At 37.8% G+C, this 19,909-nt stretch overlaps 2 protein-coding genes across 2 annotated transcripts; both read left to right on the forward strand.

Moving 5' to 3' along the window:
• The first annotated feature begins 332 nt into the window (after positions 1–332).
• Positions 333–6,112, forward strand: LOC110004712 (chitinase-3-like protein 1). Its single transcript, XM_065961464.1, has 12 exons — positions 333–366; positions 2,060–2,091; positions 2,421–2,447; positions 2,635–2,836; positions 2,935–2,991; positions 3,246–3,396; positions 3,519–3,643; positions 3,734–3,857; positions 3,947–4,129; positions 4,280–4,396; positions 4,527–4,659; positions 4,875–6,112. Exons 1-12 carry the CDS (start codon positions 344–346, stop codon positions 5,783–5,785), a joined length of 2,085 nt encoding a protein of 694 aa, XP_065817536.1. The 5' UTR covers positions 333–343; the 3' UTR covers positions 5,786–6,112.
• Positions 6,113–16,783: 10,671 nt separating this feature from the next.
• On the forward strand, positions 16,784–19,909 carry LOC110004713 (chitotriosidase-1-like). Its single transcript, XM_020660213.2, has 7 exons — positions 16,784–16,928; positions 17,051–17,175; positions 17,266–17,389; positions 17,479–17,661; positions 17,812–17,928; positions 18,056–18,188; positions 18,425–19,909. Exons 1-7 carry the CDS (start codon positions 16,788–16,790, stop codon positions 19,282–19,284), a joined length of 1,683 nt encoding a protein of 560 aa, XP_020515869.2. The 5' UTR covers positions 16,784–16,787; the 3' UTR covers positions 19,285–19,909.

Raw genomic sequence — 19,909 nt, forward strand, 5'->3', positions numbered from 1 at the left:
ATTAAGAAAAAAAGTGAATCACACAGTTTGAGTGATCTAGTTGGTTTTCTATTTAATATTAACACTGATGACTTTAGTGTTCTCATTCTCCCCTAAGAGACGAAAGCTCCGAGCTAACTTTAAAAAAAATAAGTGATACTTGAAAGTTGAAAGGGCTTGGCATCTCAGGTGACGTCGCCCAGCTTCCATCATGCTTAACAATTAGACAATAGTACTTTGGACAGTGCAAAATTGAATTAATTATCCCTGTTCTTCTTGTTGTTGCCACGCCTTGTGAGCTGCATACCTATATTATAACTCCACAGCCATCAGTCATCAGTCAGTCACGGTAGAAGAACAGTTCATGCTTCTTTCAACATTATTTCTGTGAGTATTCTTTTAACTTTGAATTCATAAAACTAAATATTCTGTTTTAAAAACATATTTAAAGATAAATTGCAACAACTGCTTCGTCTCGCCAACTAGCTCACAAGCTTAACTGGACACATTTTAGCCAGAAAGAGTACAACAGGGTGGCATTTCCCTGTCTGTTTCTCTTCTAATTTGGATTTAACTGTAAAGACTTGTTTAAATATTGTTAGGATGTTAAGCATTAAAGTTGTGCTGTAAGACAAAAGCAATTCATTTATCCAAATTTGTACCATTTAAGTCAAATCAGACCTGACCTGATGTCAATGGAATAAAATAAGACATAAAGAATAATGAGTCAGCTTCTATCAAAGCAAATGCTTCACTAGCAACACAGCGCTGGATCAATGGCTGAAATTCTTTGGTGGCTAATGAGCATCATCATTTCCACTTCCTGCACCTTTCCATTTAGCAGCTCTATTGTTTGTTTTTTTCACATTTTTAAATATTTTCATGTTATTTTGGGAGGTAATAAAACAAACATTATCTTTACCATTGATTCCAGATGCTCTTTGTTCTCTAATTGAAACATAACCCAACCCTGGTATAGGTAGGTAGAACGACTGTGAGTCCAGTAATAGGAGAATTTCGTTTTTTTTTTAAAGGTGCACATGTAGAGTTGGTAGTGAAATTTGAAACTTGGAGAAGTGAAACAATTCTATGCTATATTTTATATTTTAAGTAAATACACAAACTTTACTCAAAGAAGACAATGGGTCCCTGGAACATGTTTGGAGTTAAAAAGTCACCATGATAGTTACAGTTTTACTGTTGTGGGCCCCCCACCATAACTTCTCGAGTAGCATTTTATCTTTAAACAGTGTTACAGGGACCAAATTTTCCTCTGAGGACAGTTTGTGTATCGAGTTATGAACATATACCACATAACCATAATTTCTCCAACTTTCGCTTTCCTCCACCAAAAGTCCATAGTGCACCGCAGGTGCTAAATTTTGATTATGTGAAGGCATGGACATTTTCTCTGGCCTGTATTCTTTTACTCTACAATGAAACTCTGATGTACCCAGTTTAAATCTCTAAACTAATACTTTATTTTACAAACTTGATTAATATCTGAGAAAAATTCAGGGTTACACTCTGTTATTGAGAGAGATGCTTCTCACACACATAATCCCAAAATTACACAGTAATGGAGAGATGTCAGAGTAAGGCTGAGGCCTGAGGTGTTGGAGGTTTGGTTGTTCTGTAGCTACCAGACCAACTTCTATAATTTGGCCATAGCCAGGACTTGAACAGACATCCCTCCATTTCCCAAACCCCCCCCCATTTCACCCCACCATCAAAATGCTATAATGTAGCCTGTTATGTCCTGATTCATAGTATAGAGCTCAATTTGACATTATGTGACATCGCTACTGTCCCTAAAGAGCCAGGAGACTGTATTTATTATTTAGCCTTTTACTGCCTTTTCTCACCAAATATTGCGACTAAGTAAAAGTTTAACATACCTGTAAAATTATCTGTGTGCCTTGAGTTGGGACCAACACTAATAGGATTGCCTTATATTTCTTATATTTTATTTTTATCTTTAAGTGTATTTGGAACAGATTTATTTTTTGGAAACAATTGGAATTCGTCTTTTTTCAACCGCATATTCATTCTCTTTTTCTATTTCTATTTATTCACATAGCAACAAAATGTGGAAGTTAACTCTATCTGCAGGTAAGACATCCTGGTCAAGTATAAGTGTCTTTGAATGTTTGATTCAACTAAATCTCCAAAAGTGTTAAGTGTACATGTGTATTGTCTCATGCAGGTAGTTTTTGTGAGGTAACCCCAAGTTATTTTCACTGAGAGGAATTTGTATTCATTTTACCTCCAATGTACTGAGAAATATCAGAAATGTCAGAAAGCTTGAATTAATTAACTTGAAACAGTAAACTAGAACTTTTACCTGTAATGCATGAATTATTATGTCAGAAAGCCTGTTTGTATTGGTTGTTTTTTTTTATTTTATTAAACTGTATACTTACACATGTGTCCTTTTGAAGGTCTCTGTTTGATCTTTGCCAGCTTGGGTAAGTTCATCACACAAATTGATCACAATCATCACCTTTATAGCTGCAATGTCTACATAGGACTGTCTGTCTAGAAGAAATATAATATCCTTGAGTAAACAGATGTTAATGTTAATAAGGACATTGAAACGTTTGATCTATAAAATAAATAATTAAAATAATCATGATTTTTCTTTCATGTCTATAGCTTCTACCTCCAGGCTGATGTGCTACTATAACAGCAAGGCTGAAGGCAGACCAGCTGTGGGGAAGTTCAGAGTTTCAGATATTGATCCAAACAAGTGCACCCATCTGATTTTTGCCTTTTCTGACATACGTAAAAATGAGCTGGTTCCCACAGCTGTAAATGATGTTCAGCAGTACATTGAATTTAACGCACTCAAACAAAGGTCAGTCCTTAAATCTATAAATACTGTGGAGATTACATTGTAATACAAGGTATTTGTTTTGCAAAAAAAAACATTATTTTATTTTTATGCTCCTGTAGAAATCCACTTCTGAAAACCCTGTTGGCTGTTGGTGGAGAGAAGTTTGGGACAGAAAAGTAAGTTACCTTCAAGGACATTAAGGCTTGTTTGGAAGGACACATATTACTAACAACCTGTTGTAATCCTCTGACGTCCAAATTGGCCTTGCCTTTTGTTGTAGTTTCAGCACTTTGTGCAAAAAGAAGAAAAATGATTATCTCATGTTTTGATTGCCTTGTTCTGCTTGAATGGAGGCCTTCATTGAATAGCAGGAGTGTGAGTGTAAATACCCCTTTGTGTTTATCTTTTTAATTATTTTTATGGTTACCAGATTCAGGACAATGGCGGGATCACAAGAGAACAGAGAAGTGTTCATCAAGTCAGTCATCAAACTACTCAGAGCAATACATTTTGATGGGCTAAACCTTGACTGGAGGTACCCAGCTGAAGAGGACAAGCAGAGATTCACAGAGCTTTGCAAGGTCAGATCCTTAATATCTCCTCTGGAACTGGCATTTTCAGAAAAAAGCCATACTGCAAATGCCATACATGACATTAAAAGTTATTTAACTGAGACTGAGAACCATGCTTCTGTGTTGTATAGGAGCTGGAAACAGCCTTTGTGGATGAAGGAACTTCAAGTAACCAGGAAAGATTAATCCTCGCAGCATCTGTCTCTGCTGAGAAGTCAACCATCGATGCTAGCTATGACGTGAAACATATTGCCATGTAAAATCATTTTTAATAAATCTCTGCCATAATAACAATAAAAAGCTGCTGTTCTGTTTTAGTAAAGGTGATTTCCTCTTAATTTATCAGGCACCTGGATTTCATCAATGTGTTGACGTTTGACTTCCACGGTCCCTGGGAAAGTGTCACAGCACATCACAGCCCCTTATTCCAGGGATCCCAAGACACTGGAGATGCTATGTACTCTAACACTGTAAGCAAGGGTTTATTGTTTCAAACAGCTTTATATTCAAACATGTACCTGTATCCTATTTGTTTTGATCATTGGTCTTCCCTTCTTAGGCCTTTGCCTTAGAGTACTGGCGGGACAAGGGAGCACCTGAAGAAAAACTGAACATGGGGTTTGGAGCTTTTGGACGAGCTTTTTACCTGTCCTCTAGTTCTAGCGCTGTCGGTGCACCAGCCAGTGGTCCTGGTGACGACGGCTGTTTCACCGGTGAAGACGGATTCTGGGCCTATTATGAGGTATTCTTGCACGGTTTCAATATTACCCATTTATATTGATAGCTTTATTATTAGCTAACAGTTTTGGCTGTATTTTGTCTGCCAGATATATCTTTAAAATTATAATTACTTTATTTAGATCTAAATACCAAATCTGACCCTTCTTTTCAGACTTGCCTTTATCTAGGTGGGGTCCAAACCCATTTTATGTCTGATCAGAAAGTTCCATATGCCACAACATACAGTCAGTGGGTTGGATTTGACGACACAACCAGTATAAGTACCAAGGTAAGCATCTGTCGTTAACACAGTATTACTTTTTAGTGACTGCAAATGACTGATGTGACTGATGTACAAAATTCCGTTACATTGATTTTTTATACAGGCTGCTGAAATGTTGTCTTTCTCATCCTCTCAGATCAATTACCTCAAAGCAAACAAATTTGGAGGAGCCTTTGTCTGGTCTCTGGACTTGGATGACTTCACTGGACAGTTCTGTAACCAGGGCAAGTGCCCATTTGTTAGTCAACTGCATAATGAGCTTGTACCAGGTAAATAAATCATCAAAATATGTACTTTTAAAGGGGTAGAGGTTTCACCATTTGTTCAAAGTCCATTAGCAATGTAAAATTCTATAAGCCATTGTTTTATACTTCTATAACTTGAAATCAATGAATCTCAGAAGTCATGCTCTATCACATCACAATATGATGATTAAGCACGGATTGAGATCAATTAACACAATATCTGACTGTCTTTCTTTTAGGTTTCCCTGAATCAACTACAACAGCTCCCCCTACAACAACCACAACATTAGGAAACATGTGTTCAGGGCCAGGGCTTGTCCCCGACCCCAGGAACCCAAACTGTTACTACCACTGTGACAATTTTGGTGTAGCTTTTCACAGATGTTGCGGAGCTACTCTGGTCTTTAAAGACTCCTGTAAGTGCTGTGATTTTCCAATAACCAAAACAACTCACCCTAAAACAACTACAACATCTCCCCCTACAACAACCACAGCTGCCCCAACTACAACCACAGCTGCCCCTACAACAACCACAGCTGCCCCAACAACAACCACAGCTGCCCCTACTACAACCACAGCTGCCCCTACTACAACCACAGCTGCCCCAACAACAACCACAGCTGCCCCTACTACAACCACAGCTGCCCCTACAACAACCACAGCTGCCCCTACAACAACCACAGCTGCCCCTACAACAACCACAGCTCTCCCTACAACAACCACAGCTGCCCCAACAACAACCACAGCTGCCCCAACAACAACCACAGCTGCCCCTACAACAACCACAGCTGCCCCAACAACAACCACAGCTGCCCCTACTACAACCACAGCTGCCCCTACAACAACCACAGCTGCCCCTACTACAACCACAGCTGCCCCTACAACAACCACAGCTGCCCCTACAACAACCACAGCTCTCCCTACAACAACCACAGCTGCCCCAACAACAACCACAGCTGCCCCAACAACAACCACAGCTCCTCCTACAACAACCACAGCATCAGGAGTGTGTTCAGGGCCAGGGCTTGTCCCCGACCCCACTAACCCAAATTGTTACTTCAACTGTGATGCTTTTGGGAACAGTAATCCCACATGTTGCGGAGCTACTTTGGTCTATAAAGACTCCTGTAAGTGCTGTGATTTTCCCTGAAGGGTTTTACATGAATGAAGTCAACACACTTTTGGGGTAAGAGTTAACAACATAAACAGATGGATTCAAATTTTAAAAAAGCTTTCAGTGTAAAAAATAACTTTGTTGTATATTTAAAAATTGCTTAACATTGGTAATTCATTCTTTGGTGATCAGTACTCCATTGTTGTTTCATAATGGGTATGTTCTTTTTGGTTTATATACAGCCAATGATTGGTTGCATTTTCCAATATGCAACACATATATATTGTAAATTGCATATTAATATGGTGTACATCTTAATCACATTCATGCTAAAAAATGTTTGATGAATCACATCAATAATAAAAAAACAAATTAATATAATAATATAAGATACAAGATTGATGCATTTTTTTATTTGATCTGTTTTGGTTGGTTTTTTGTTATAGTTTTCTCCAGTTTGTAACAGAGCAGCTCTAGACAAGGAACTTCTTAAATACTGAAAAAGAATCAACATCAAAATCAATCAGCAAAATCGCCAGTTCACGGATTCCCACCCGTAGGTCGTGTACAACGTGTCTAGTATTTAAATGTCCGCAAATAGCAACAAGGTATAGGACATTTGCAAAATTTCAGCTACACTTTTCCATTACATCACTCAATGTGACACATCATATTTAATTGATTGTTTTGTGTTTATTTGTTTTTCACTTTTGTGATTTGTTCCCCCTATATTTGAAATATAAAAATATTTTCAACCTGAATTATTGCATCCCTATTATGACATAGTAGGTGAGGCAGACATGGTTTTGAATACAAACTTAAGGCTTTCATTGCCAATTAAATAATAATATTAATATTAAACATAACATGATCAATTAAAAAGGCCTATGAGGATCTGTCATGTTGTGTTGATATTGGTGCCCCCCACTTTCAATTTAAAGCATGGGTAATCCAGATTTGGTTATCCTTAAAATGTTAAACCTGGATCAGGGTGATCCTATCCAGTTATCCTTTAACAACCCGGGATGAAAGAGAGTTTGACTACATGATGTTTAGAAGAAAAAAAGTATTAGTCGGATCCGGATCATACTTATCTGGATTACACCTTTTAAACAACCAGGCCCGGATAATCTATTACGTTAGAGCACTACAGAAATATTGCAAGGCTTCATTTGGAAAAGCAGCAAGTGCAATTAATTCTAGCCCATGTCTGTCAATATGCACTCCTGAAAGAAATATGTATAGAAAATGAAATATAGAAAATGTTTTTCATTTGTGAGTAATAACAACAACTTGGTGTGTAGGTGTTTCTAGCAAAATGTGTGAGTGCTTTCCGTTTTAGATGTTTATGACAATGTTTTTGGATATGCCCTGTTTAAAGATGCTTTTAGTTAATATCAACCATTCAAGATTATTAATGATACTGTTCATTTTTATCAACTCTACAATTCATTTTGCAGACTCTTTTATTCAGAGTAACGAACATCAGAGAATAAATAAAACACAAGCAAGGATCATGAGAGGAGGAAACAACGTCAGTATGTGCAAATGAACAACTTGAAGTCCAATTAAACACAGAGGCTGACAGGCAGTGCTCAGAGGCAAAGCACTTTCTTGTTGTTGTTGTTATAATGTAGGTTCATCATCATCATCGTCATCAACTTTTATTATTAGACTCAAGGTCCATTTTAAAAAACATACAATACAAAAAATAAGTAAAAAAATAGTAAAAAATAGACAACACACATATACAATAAAAACATTCCCACCTCTTATAAAAGGCACTTATTCCAATGTCTCCAAAGGTATGACTGGTAGCGTACTGCACTATAACTTGGGTTTGACAGCAGCATTATAATTACATTCTTCAATCATTCAAGCGACCGATAAATCTGTACATCAGGTTCCTCAATAAAGCTTGTAAGGTGTTAACTCCTGCATACACAAATAGCTCACTTGCACTACTCCACCTTGGTTTTTTTAGTAAGATCCTAAAACAATCATTGTAAGCAACCTGAAGTCTGTGCATACTTGATTTTTTGAACTTACCCCATAAGGGGGCAGTATACAGGGGAGTGCAATATGCTCTAAAGGGACATATCTTTACGTGTTCAGAACACATGACATTTTCTTGCCAACATATTGGCCTGGGCATATAATGTACGACACTGTCTAAAAATGTCGTCATCGTCAGACATTTGATCTGTTATAAAGTGTCCAAGGTATTTGGCTTCATAACAAACACAAAGTTCTTCCCCAGAAAGATAAACTTGAGGAAAGTGGAGGTCCTTATCTCCTTTTGCCCTACATATCATCACACTGATCTTATTTGAGTTATATTGCACATCCTGTTTGGCACCATATTCTGTACACACATTTAACAACTGTTGAAACCCAGCACTACTGGGAGAGAAAATGGCCAAATCATCCGCATACATTAGATGGTTTATCACAGTGTTGCCAATCATACAGCCCGTTCTACAGCCATTCAGTTGTTCAGATAAATCGTTCATATACAGGTTGAAGAGGGCTGGTGACAGTAGCCCCCCTTGTCGAACTCCATTACCAACACTGAAGGGACCAGAGACACTACTGCCCCATCTGACTTGCATACTCTGGTTAGCATACCAGTATGCAAGTATTCTTATAATGCTAGCAGGTACACCCTTTTGATTTAATTTTTTGAATAGCTTCTGGTGATTGACTCGATCAAATGCCTTAGAGGCATCAATAACGCCAATTAAAACAGAGGAATTTTGCATTAGAACACATAATTGCACCTCTCGGTAAATATACACCACTAAGAAGGATATCAGTTTTCCCATAGTATGATAAGATGTCTTCATTGGTGAGTTTAGCCCAATCCAGTTTAGCTTTAGTGTTTGTAGTATTACTGACCTCATTAAGCATCTCAGGTAGATTTTCAACATCAAGAGACATTATAAATGGTATATGATCAGACATTGATTTCTCATATAAGATTTCCATGTAATGCAGAATCTCATGGGCATCAGCAGTGCTAATACAATGATCAAGCCATGATGTTGTGTGCCAGGCCTCACTTATGTAAGAGTAACTGTCTGCCGGTAAAAGCATTTGGCTGGATAATAAAAGTCTGTTATAATCACAAAACTGTGACATATGTTTAGCAAATATTGACCTTCTATCTGAAATATCAGCATTCATATCACCAACCACAAAAACACTACTAGACTGATTGTCATGAATAAATGAGTTAATAAATGCAAGACTGTTCAAGTATACATCCTCATTTGCCTGACACTCATAAGGTGTGTATACATTCAAAATAGTGAACACTTTGTTATCAATCTTCAACTGCACAGCAATACACCAGTCAACTCCAGACCGTATTACATTTATTACAGGGTCCAGCTTTTTATGCCATAGGATTGCCACACCACCTGCTACCCTTCCTCTCACTATTCCCAAAGTAAGATCTGTAGTGGATTCACCAGCCCCATGGAAATTGTCATTAAAAGAGTTTAGTTTCCCCAAATCCTGTTTGGATAGAAACGTTTCTTGTAGACACAAGATTTCACAATTTTGCAGCAAGTCTTCAACAACAATGGTTTTTCCATCAGCAGTCTCGTAAATCACTGGTTTTAAACGTGGCCGGCTGAGTGGAGCCGAGCCTGAGCACACACTTTCCGCCATCTTGCCACTTTGTTAATTATACATCAACAATTACATCAACTGCTGTTTTTGAGTATTCTAATCAGCATCAAAACCAACCTAGAAATCATTCATGTCATTATCAAAATCATCATCAATATCATTTTCAATATCATTTTCAATATCATTAAGTGCGTAGATGTTCATAAAGCAGTCTGCTGCTTCATGTCCCTCCACTGGCTCCCAGTTACTGCATGCAAGGCTCTGTCCCCCCAGGTTCGGTGCTTGGTTCAAAGTGGGGGAGATAAGAGGTTGGCTTTTGAAGAACGGAGGCTATGTGCAGGAGTGTGAGGGTGAAGGAGAACCATCAGGTACAGTAGGAGGGGGGCTGGTGGTTAAGGGCTTTATGTGTGAGGAGAAGGATTTTGATTTCGATACGGTACGGGACAGGGAGCCAGTGGAGATCTTGCAGGACAGGGGTGATGTGTTCACGCCTACATATCAGCAAGGCATGACAAAATTATTTCTTAATCTGTAACTTAATCTGTCTAGCGGGCATGATAGGAAGAGCTGGGTATCGTCATCATAGCAGTGGTATGAGAAGCAATTAGAGAAGGTGATTGCACCAAGGTAGGAGGTGTATATGGCGAAGAGAAGGCAACAAAGCACTGACCCCTTGAGGTACCCCGCGGATAGATTGTGCAATATTGGACACTTCCTCCTTCCAAAAAAACTCTAAAAGATCTCCCTGGGAGGAAGGACGCAAACCAGAAGAGGGCAGATCCTGGGATATCCTGGCTATTTACTTATAGATGTATTCATTAATATCTGATATCTGATTACAGCTAAGACCTAGAATAACATTGTGTAAAGTCTTGACCAATTACACGACCATGGCATGGGTGGCAAGGAATGGGATTGGTTGGCCTAACATCTTTTACTTTAATGCAGGAATTTTAAGTAGATATGATTATTGGAGATATGTTGTACCAAGGATGAATTTAATTCATGTGTGCAAACAAACTTCATGCTACACTTGCATAAGTGCTTGCCTCTACTGACTGGCATAAGTCATTACATTGAAGCATCCTCAATGTTAAAGCATGGGACATGAGTCAAACTATAAATAAAAAACAAATACATTTTCTCTCCTTATACTGAAGTTAGTTTGTATCATGCTGATGTATGCCTGAGTGTTCCCTATTTCTGAAGAGTTTAGTTTTAATTGGCTATTTGGTGCTATATTAGAGGGGTACAACACCACAGCCCGGTTGTTCAAAAGGTGTAATCCAAATAAAAACGATCCGGATTTGGTAATTTGTTTCTTTTTTTCCTCAGGATCACGTAATTCAGCTCACTTTCATCCCTGCTGTTCAAATAAACCCTAGATAGGATCACTCAGACTTTGAAGGATTACCAAATCTGATCAACCAGTGCTACTGTAAATGGAAAACAAAATCCAATAAACTTGGACGATCCCCACAGACAGACAGACCGACCGACGGACCGACTATGTTTATCAGTTTTAGTTGTCTTGTTTGACCACTTGGTTCATTTTTGTTACATTTCTTCAAGGACCATCATTGTAAATATGAATATCTTCATAATGACCTGACTGTTTAAATAACGGTTAAATAAAAAATGTATAAAAATCAAGTCTGATTCCAGCCCTCTGCTATGATCCGGATTATCCTGATTTTTGTTTGGATCAAAGTAATCCTGATCCTACTCAGAAATTTTGACCAACACAAACCAGAGGTTTGATTTGGATAACAACCAGGATTAGATCACCTGATTTTATCTAATTATGTGATCCTGTTTTCAATGTGAACAACCAAATTTCAAGATTTGATCCTATCAGATAGGATTAATCCTGTTGGATGACTTTTGAACAACTGGGCCCATCAGATTAGCGACGTAGATGAGGAATGGAGAAAACTTTATGAGCACTCAGTTGTCATTAAACTTTACTGCTTTTGTAATGCAAAGAGGTGGACATGCATAGTTCATAGTTTAACAGTATATAGTCAATAACATGGACACAAACATAATGGCGAAAGAGCAGGAAAATACTGTGGTTGCTTGGCAATGACCCAGTTTCAGCTGAGTTGATGGAGAACAATATATAATTTGTAACAGATCATAAATGTTTACCATTTTATGCGGCTTGTGTAACTTTTCTATAAAAGCAATATCACCATCAAGGCTGTGATTTTGTACTATTTATTATGCCTGAGGCCTTGGGCCTAGGACTAAATCAAAACAGTGGGGATATTTAGAACAACATCATAACCTCAAGTAGATACTGCTGAAATGTTTTACATGTTCACCACATTACTATTTAAAGTGACATCTATGCTGAATAATAGTATTTATCATTAAGGCACAGGAAGAGAGGACTTTCAATTGCTTCTCAGGTAATTAGTCATTTGAATGTGGTATGCGTGAGCTCCCAATATGCAAAACTTGGTGAGAGCCAGAATCAAGGTTGTTGGGTAAACTTGCAGAAGACAAAGCTGCCCTCTTTTAAGCCACACCACTAGCGTGACTAAAAATCTAAAGGCTGTTAGGCGAGTTCATCCTTGGTTCAAAATAAGTTGTAGCAATTTCTTCCTTCATAAAATATTTTGGGTCATTAAACAGCGATAGTGCGCTGCCCCACTCCCCACATAAAGAATGACAGACCTTCACTGCATAAAATGATTATAATAATTAGTTTTCAACAAAGGCTATAACTACAAGTAGAATTTTAAGAGGGTGAAGTAAATATTATGTAGTTATTGAGTAAAATGTATTATCTGCGATACAAAAGTAGATTTATACCTTTCCACGTCTAAAGTTATTTGTGATTGGTGACGTGTTTCAGCTATTCTGGGTGCAAAACTCCAGCTACCCTGGGCCTCCATTCACTCATGTTTTAAGTTGTATATGCGCTATTTAAACCTTTCAGGTTTCTAAAAATGGGCTGACAGCCTAAGAATCCCAAATGAAAGAGGACAGATTGCAGTTTGAAGGATTTATTTTCCGTCCAAAGCCATACTTTCTGTGTATCAACAAACATATTTCAAATAAGTAATATAATCTAACCAACAAACAATTACGATCATTATTGATTTAACAGTTAACTCAAACAGATGTAAGTCTTACACAGCAGACAAATAAACACAAACAATGAGTCTTGCATGTTCAGGGCCACATGGCAGAAGTAGTGGATGGAGAGCTACAGGTTTGTGTGGGGGCTTTAAATAGTGGCTGCAGGCACACCTGACTGCAATGATCAATCCAGCAGGACATTGAGTGGTTATGACATCTCTGTCCACCAGAGGTCACCATTGAGACCTCCATGGAGGGAATTCACATCAAGTGCATTTGGTCCTTTTCAATAAAAGAGATAGGAGATTCTCAGGGCGTTAGATAATATGCTGATGAAATCATTACACACCAACACAGAAAAAAGAAAGCAGCAGAGGGATAACTTGATCACTTGATCCGAGCATTGACTGTTTACAAGTTGGATGCATTAAATAAATCAGCAGTTTATTTAATTCATCTCCACAGAGTTTAGGCCTGATTCATGAATTAAATGCATATTTTTTTACCTTATGCTGTGTGAGTGCGACTGATATAGCAACTGGAATAGTTGCAAAGAAAATAAGGACTAAGTGAATTGTTCTAAATGCATAACTAAATACAAACAAGTAAATCTCCATCATTTAGAAAGTGAACACATGTATGCATGAAACATCCACATTGTTTGTTTTTTGAGGATTAATCATGCAGCCCTTCTCATGACTGAGTGTGACATATCCCCCTGAGAGACCACTTTCTCTGAATGATATAAGCAGCTAGACTTAATGAGCTGAATCTCTAAAACAACCTGACTCCACCTGTCATTCCTTAAGTGAGGTAAGTGGTAAGTGTTTCTCGCCAAATTGGGTGTGTGTGTGTGTGTGTGTGTGTGTGTGTGTGTGTGTGTGTGTGTGTGTGTGTGTGTGTGTGTGTGTGTTTTCGAGTTAGGATGTTTATAACAATGTTTTTGGACATGCCCTTTTTAATGATACTGCTGGTTATTATCGACCCATCAAAATGTTCTTTCTTTGTTGTTGAAGCAAACTATTAATGGCAATCTGTTCTCATTGGTTTGTTCTTAATAATAATGTAATTAAATGTCATCATTACAGCATCATTAAATGATGATGCTGTTTTGCTCTGCCCTCCTTTTTATAGCCTTGTGATGTGTGCCCACTGTTTAGTTGTCTTTGTCTCGCTTTGACATACCTTACATAAAATCATAATGTTGTTTTTGTGAATTATTTTAAAAACTGGCAAAGGCCAAACAATTAAGCAAGTCTTTTGGCTTATTACACAGGAGAAACTACTGTTATTTTTAGTAGTATGACAAGTGGTGTTTTTGGTTTCCTGTAGTAGCATTTCATTTATACAGGCATATTTTTTATGTTTATTATATCATTTCAAAATGAGTGTGAGTAATAAGTGATTGAGATTGTAAATATATTATAATATCTCCATTTTACTCCACTTTAATACAAGTGCAACCTAAAGGTCTTATAATAAAATACTTACGAGGTTACAGACTGCTGTTTGGGATGGCGTTGTACCGGACAGTTTTATATTGTATATGACCTGAATATGAGAAACATAACTGGACAGAAAATTAGAAACATTCATTGTTTTACAGCCCATTACAAAAACATCAAAGCACAGGCTCAGCATACAGAGGGGGGGTGGTCTAGGATTTGCAGATACTGACCATTTAATCACAACATTACAAGAATGAGACCAGACACAGACCTTTGTTAGAGGAAAAGGACCACAGAATGAAGGCAGCACTTTTGTATTCTCTTCAGTGAGTGGTTTAACCTTATTGGTCATTCTTAGCAGATATCAAAGAATGAACTTGTAGCATTCAATCAAATTCAAAAGGTTTCATTAAGAAACAAAAAGTGAATCACACAGTTTGAGTGATCTGGTTGGTTTTTCTATTTAATATTAACACTGATGAGTTTAGTGTTCTCATTCTCCCCTAGGAGACGAAAGCTCCTAGCTAACTTTAAAAAAAATAAGTGATACTTGAAAGTTGAAAGGGCTTGGCATCTCAGGTGACGTCGCCCAGCTTCCATCATGCTTAGACAATAGTACTTTGGACAGTGCAAAATTGAATTAATTATCCCTGTCCTTCTCGTTGTTGCCACGCCTTGTGAGCTACCTACCTGTATTAAAACTCCACAGCCATCAGTCATCAGTCAGTCACGGTAGAAGAACAGTTCATGCTTCTTTCAACATTATTTCTGTGAGTATTCTTTTAACTTTGAATTCATAAAACTAAATATTCTGTTTTAAAAAGTTAATTAAAGATAAATTGCAACAACTGCTTCATCTCGCCAACTAGCTCACAAGCTTAACTGGACACATTTTAGCCAGACATAGTACAACAGGGCGGCATTTCCCTGTCTGTTTCTCTTCTAATTTGGATTTAACTGTAAAGATTTGTTTAAATATTGTTAGGATGTTAAGCATTAAACTTGTGTTGTAAGACAAAAGCAATTCATTTATCCAAATTCGTACCATTTAAGTCAAATCAGACCTGAGCTGCTGTCAATGGAATAAAATAAGACATAAAGAATAATGAGTCAGCTTCTATCAAAGCAAATGCTTCACTAGCAACACAGAGCTGGATCAATGGTTGAAATGCTTTGGTGGCTAATGAGCATCATCATTTCCACTTCCTGCACCTTTCCATTTAGCAGCTCTATTGTTTTTTTTTTTTTTTTCACGTTTTTAAATATTTGCATGTTTTTTGGGGGGTAATAAAACAAACATTATCTTTACCATTGATTCCAGATGCTCTTTGTTCTCTAATTGAAACATAACCCAACCCTGGTATAGGTAGGTAAAACGACTGTGAGTCCAGTAATAGGAGAATTTCGGTTTTTTTTTAAAGGTGCACATGTAGAGTTGGTAGTGAAATTTGAAACTTGGAGAAGTGAAACAATTCTATGCTATATTTTATATTTTAAGTAAATACACAATCTTTACTCAAAGAAGACGATGAGTCCCTGGAACATGTTTGGAGTTAAAAAGTATTAGGAACAGATTTATTTTTTGGAAACAATTGGAATTCGTCTTTTTTAAACCGCATATTCATTCTCTTTTTCTATTTCTATTTATTCACGTAGCAACAAAATGTGGAAGCTAACTCTATCTGCAGGTAAGACATCCTGGTCAAGTATAAGTGTCTTTGAATGTTTGATTCAACTAAATCTCCAAAAGTGTTGAGTGGACATGTGTATTGTCTCATGCAGGTAGTTTTTGTGAGGTAACCCCAAGTTATTTTCACTGAGAGGAATTTGTATTCATTTTACCTCCAATGTACTGACAAATATCAGAAATGTCAGAAAGCTTGAATTAATTAACTTGAAACAGTAAACTAGAACTTTTACCTGTAATGCATGAATTATTATGTCAGAAAGCCTGTTTGTGTTGGTTGTTTTTTTTAATTTTATTAATCTGTATACTAACACATGTGTCCTTTTGAAGGTCTCTGTTTGATCTTTGCAAGCTTGGGTAAGTTCATCACACAAATTGATCACAATCATCACCTTTATAGCTGCAATGTCTACATAGGACTGTCTGTCTAGAAGAAATATAATATCCCCGAGTAAACAGATGTTAATGTATGTTAATGTTAATAAGGACATTGAAACGTTTGATCTATAAAATAAATAATTAAAATAATCATGATTTTTCTTTCATGTCTATAGCTTCTACCTCCAGGCTGATGTGTTACTATAACAGCAAGGCAGCAGACAGACCAGCTGTGGGGAAGTTCAGAGTTTCAGATATTGATCCAGACAAGTGCACCCATCTGATTTTTGCCTTTTCTGACATACGTAAAAATGAGCTGGTTCCCACAGCTGTAAATGATGTTCAGCAGTACATCGAATTTAACGCACTCAAACAAAGGTCAGTCCTTAAATCTATAAATACTGTGGAGATTACATTGTAATACAAGGTATTTGTTTTGCAAAAAAAACCATCATTTTATTTTTATGCTCCTATAGAAATCCACTTCTGAAAACCCTGTTGGCTGTTGGTGGAGAGAAGTTTGGGACAGAAAAGTAAGTTACCTTCAAGGACATTAAGGCTTGTTTGGAAGGACACATATTACTAACAAACTGTTGTAATCCTCTGACGTCCAAATTGGCCTTGCCTTTTGTTGTACTGTTTCAGCACTTTGTCCAAAAAGAAGAAAAATGATTATCTCATGTTTTGATTGCCTTGTTCTGCTTGAATGGAGGCCTTCATTGAATAGCAGGAGTGTGAGTGTAAATACCCCTTTGTGTTTATCTTTTTAATTATTTTTATGGTTACCAGATTCAGGACAATGGCGGGATCACAAGAGAACAGAGAAGTGTTCATCAAGTCAGTCATCAAACTACTCAGAGCATTCAATTTTGATGGGCTAAACCTTGACTGGAGGTACCCAGCTGAAGAGGACAAGCAGAGATTCACAGAGCTTTGCAAGGTCAGATCCTTAATATCTCCTCTGGAACCGGCATTTTCAGAAAAAAGCCATACTGCAAATGCCATGCATGACATTAAAAGTTATTTAACTGAGACTGAGAACCATGCTTCTGTGTTGTATAGGAGCTGGAAACAGCCTTTGTGGATGAAGGAACTTCAAATAACCAGGAAAGATTAATACTCACAGCATCTGTCTCTGCTGAGAAGTCAACCATCGATGCTAGCTATGACGTGAAACATATTGCCATGTAAAATCATTTTTAATAAATCTCTGCCATAATAACAATAAAAAGCTGCTGTTCTGTTTTAGTAAAGGTGATTTCCTCTTAATTTATCAGGCACCTGGATTTCATCAATGTGTTGACATTTGACTTCCACGGCCCCTGGGAAAGTGTCACAGCACATCACAGCCCCTTATTCCAGGGATCCCAAGACACTGGAGATGCGATCTACTCTAACACTGTAAGCAAGGGTTTATTGTTTCAAACAGCTTTATATTCAAACATGTACCTGTATCCCATTTGTTTTGATCATTGGTCTTCCCTTCTTAGGCCTTTGCCTTAGAGTACTGGCGGGACAAGGGAGCACCTGAAGAAAAACTGAACATGGGGTTTGGAGCTTTTGGACGAGCTTTTTACCTGTCCTCTAGTTCTAGCGCTGTCGGTGCACCAGCCAGTGGTCCTGGTGACGACGGCTGTTTCACCGGTGAAGAAGGATTCTGGGCCTATTATGAGGTATTCTTGCACGGTTTCAATATTACCCATTTATATTGATAGCTTTATTATTAGCTAACAGTTTTGGCTGTATTTTGTCTGCCAGATATATCTTTAAAATTATAATTACTTTATTTAGATCTAAATACCAAATCTGACCCTTCTTTTCAGACTTGCCATTATCTAGGTGGGGTCCAAACCCATCTTATTTGTGATCAGAAAGTTCCATATGCCACAACATACAGTCAGTGGGTTGGATTTGACGACACCACCAGTATAAGTACCAAGGTAAGCATCTGTCTTTAACACAGTATTACTTTTTAGTGACTGCAAATGACTGATGTGATTGATGTACAAAATTCCGTTACATTGATTTTTTATACAGACTGTTGAAATGTCTTTCTCATCCTCTCAGATCAATTACCTCAAAGCAAACAACTTTGGAGGAGCCTTTGTCTGGTCTCTGGACCTGGATGATTTCACTGGACAGTTCTGTAACCAGGGCAAGTGCCCATTTGTTAGCCAACTGCATAATCTGCTAGTACCAGGTAAACAATTAATAAAAAATTGTCCATACTTAAAAAATAAAAAAAATCCATTAGCGAAGCAAAATTCTAAAACTCACTGTTTTATACTTCTATAACGTTTTATGCAGAGTGCATATCTAGTTCAGCTTCTTGAAATCAAGGAATCTCAGAATTCATGCTCTGTCATATCATAATATGATGATCAAGCAAGGGTTAAGATCATTTAACACAATATCTGACTGTTTCTCCCACAACAGACACAACAACAGCATCAGGCTCTGGAGGCGTGTGTTCAGAAGGGCCTGGGCTTTACCCCAACCCCAGTGACCCACACTCTTACTACAACTGTGACGATTTTGGTGTAGCTCATCACCAAGTTTGCCCACCGTCTTTGGTCTTTAGAGACTCCTGTAAGTGCTGTGATTTTTCAACAACCAAAACATCTCACCCTAAAACAACCACAACAACAGCATCAGGCTCTGGAGGCGTGTGTTCAGAAGGGCCTGGGCTTTACCCCAACCCCAGTGACCCACACTCTTACTACAACTGTGACGATTTTGGTGTAGCTCATCACCAAGTTTGCCCACCTTCTTTGGTCTTTAGAGACTCCTGTAAGTGCTGTGATTTTTCAACAACCAAAGAATGTCACCCTAAAACAACCACAGCTGCCCCTACAACAACCACAGCTCCTCCTACAACAACCACAGCTCCTCCTACAACAACCACAGCTCTCCCTACAACAACCACAGCTCCCCCTACAACAACCACAGCTCCTCCTACAACAACCACAGCTCCTCCTACAACAACCACAGCTCCTCCTACAACAACCACAGCTCCTCCTACAACAACCACAGCTCTCCCTACAACAACCACAGCTCCCCCTACAACAACCACAGCTCCTCCTACAACAACCACAGCTGCCCCTACTACAACCACAGCTCCTCCTACAACAACCACAGCATCAGGCTCTGGAGTGTGTTCAGGGCCAGGGCTTGTCCCCGACCCCACTAACCCAAATTGTTACTTCAACTGTGATGCTTATGGGAACAGTAATCCCACATGTTGCGGAGCTACTTTGGTCTATAAAGACTCCTGTAAGTGCTGTGATTTTCCCTGAAGGGTTTTACATAAATGAATTCAACACACATTTGGGGTAAGAGTTAACAACATAAACAGATGGGTTCAAATTTAAAAAAAAGCTTTCAATGTACATTTACTTTGTTGTATATTTAAAAGATATCTACACATCGGTAATCCATTCTTTGATGAACTGTACTTTGTCAAACATATGTTTTGTTTCCTCCTTTTTTTAATAAGCAAACAAATGTTGTAACGACATTTAATTTTTCAGCACTAACTTACATATATTATGGCATCAATTCCATTCATGTCTCTCATTATATACCATTTTATTAATCTTACTTTATTCAGGTATACAATGTTTGTATCTCAACCAGTTGGGTGTGTATATTTTCTCTCTTTTCACTTCAATTATTTTGACAAGCCTCCCTAATTAGGATATTACTTTATAGGATAGGATAATACTTTGAGTAATTATATGTTTGTCGCATCAGTTCTCCATTGTTGTTTCATAATGGGTATGTTCTTTTTGGTTTATATACAGCCAATGATTGGTTGCATTTGCCAATATGCAACACATATATATTGTAAATTGCATATTTATATGGTGTACATCTTAATCACATACACGCTAAAACAATTTGATGAATCACATCAATAAT

This window comes from Labrus bergylta, chromosome 12 (genome assembly GCF_963930695.1).
Source record: "Labrus bergylta chromosome 12, fLabBer1.1, whole genome shotgun sequence".
NCBI classification, from domain to species: domain Eukaryota; kingdom Metazoa; phylum Chordata; class Actinopteri; order Labriformes; family Labridae; genus Labrus; species Labrus bergylta.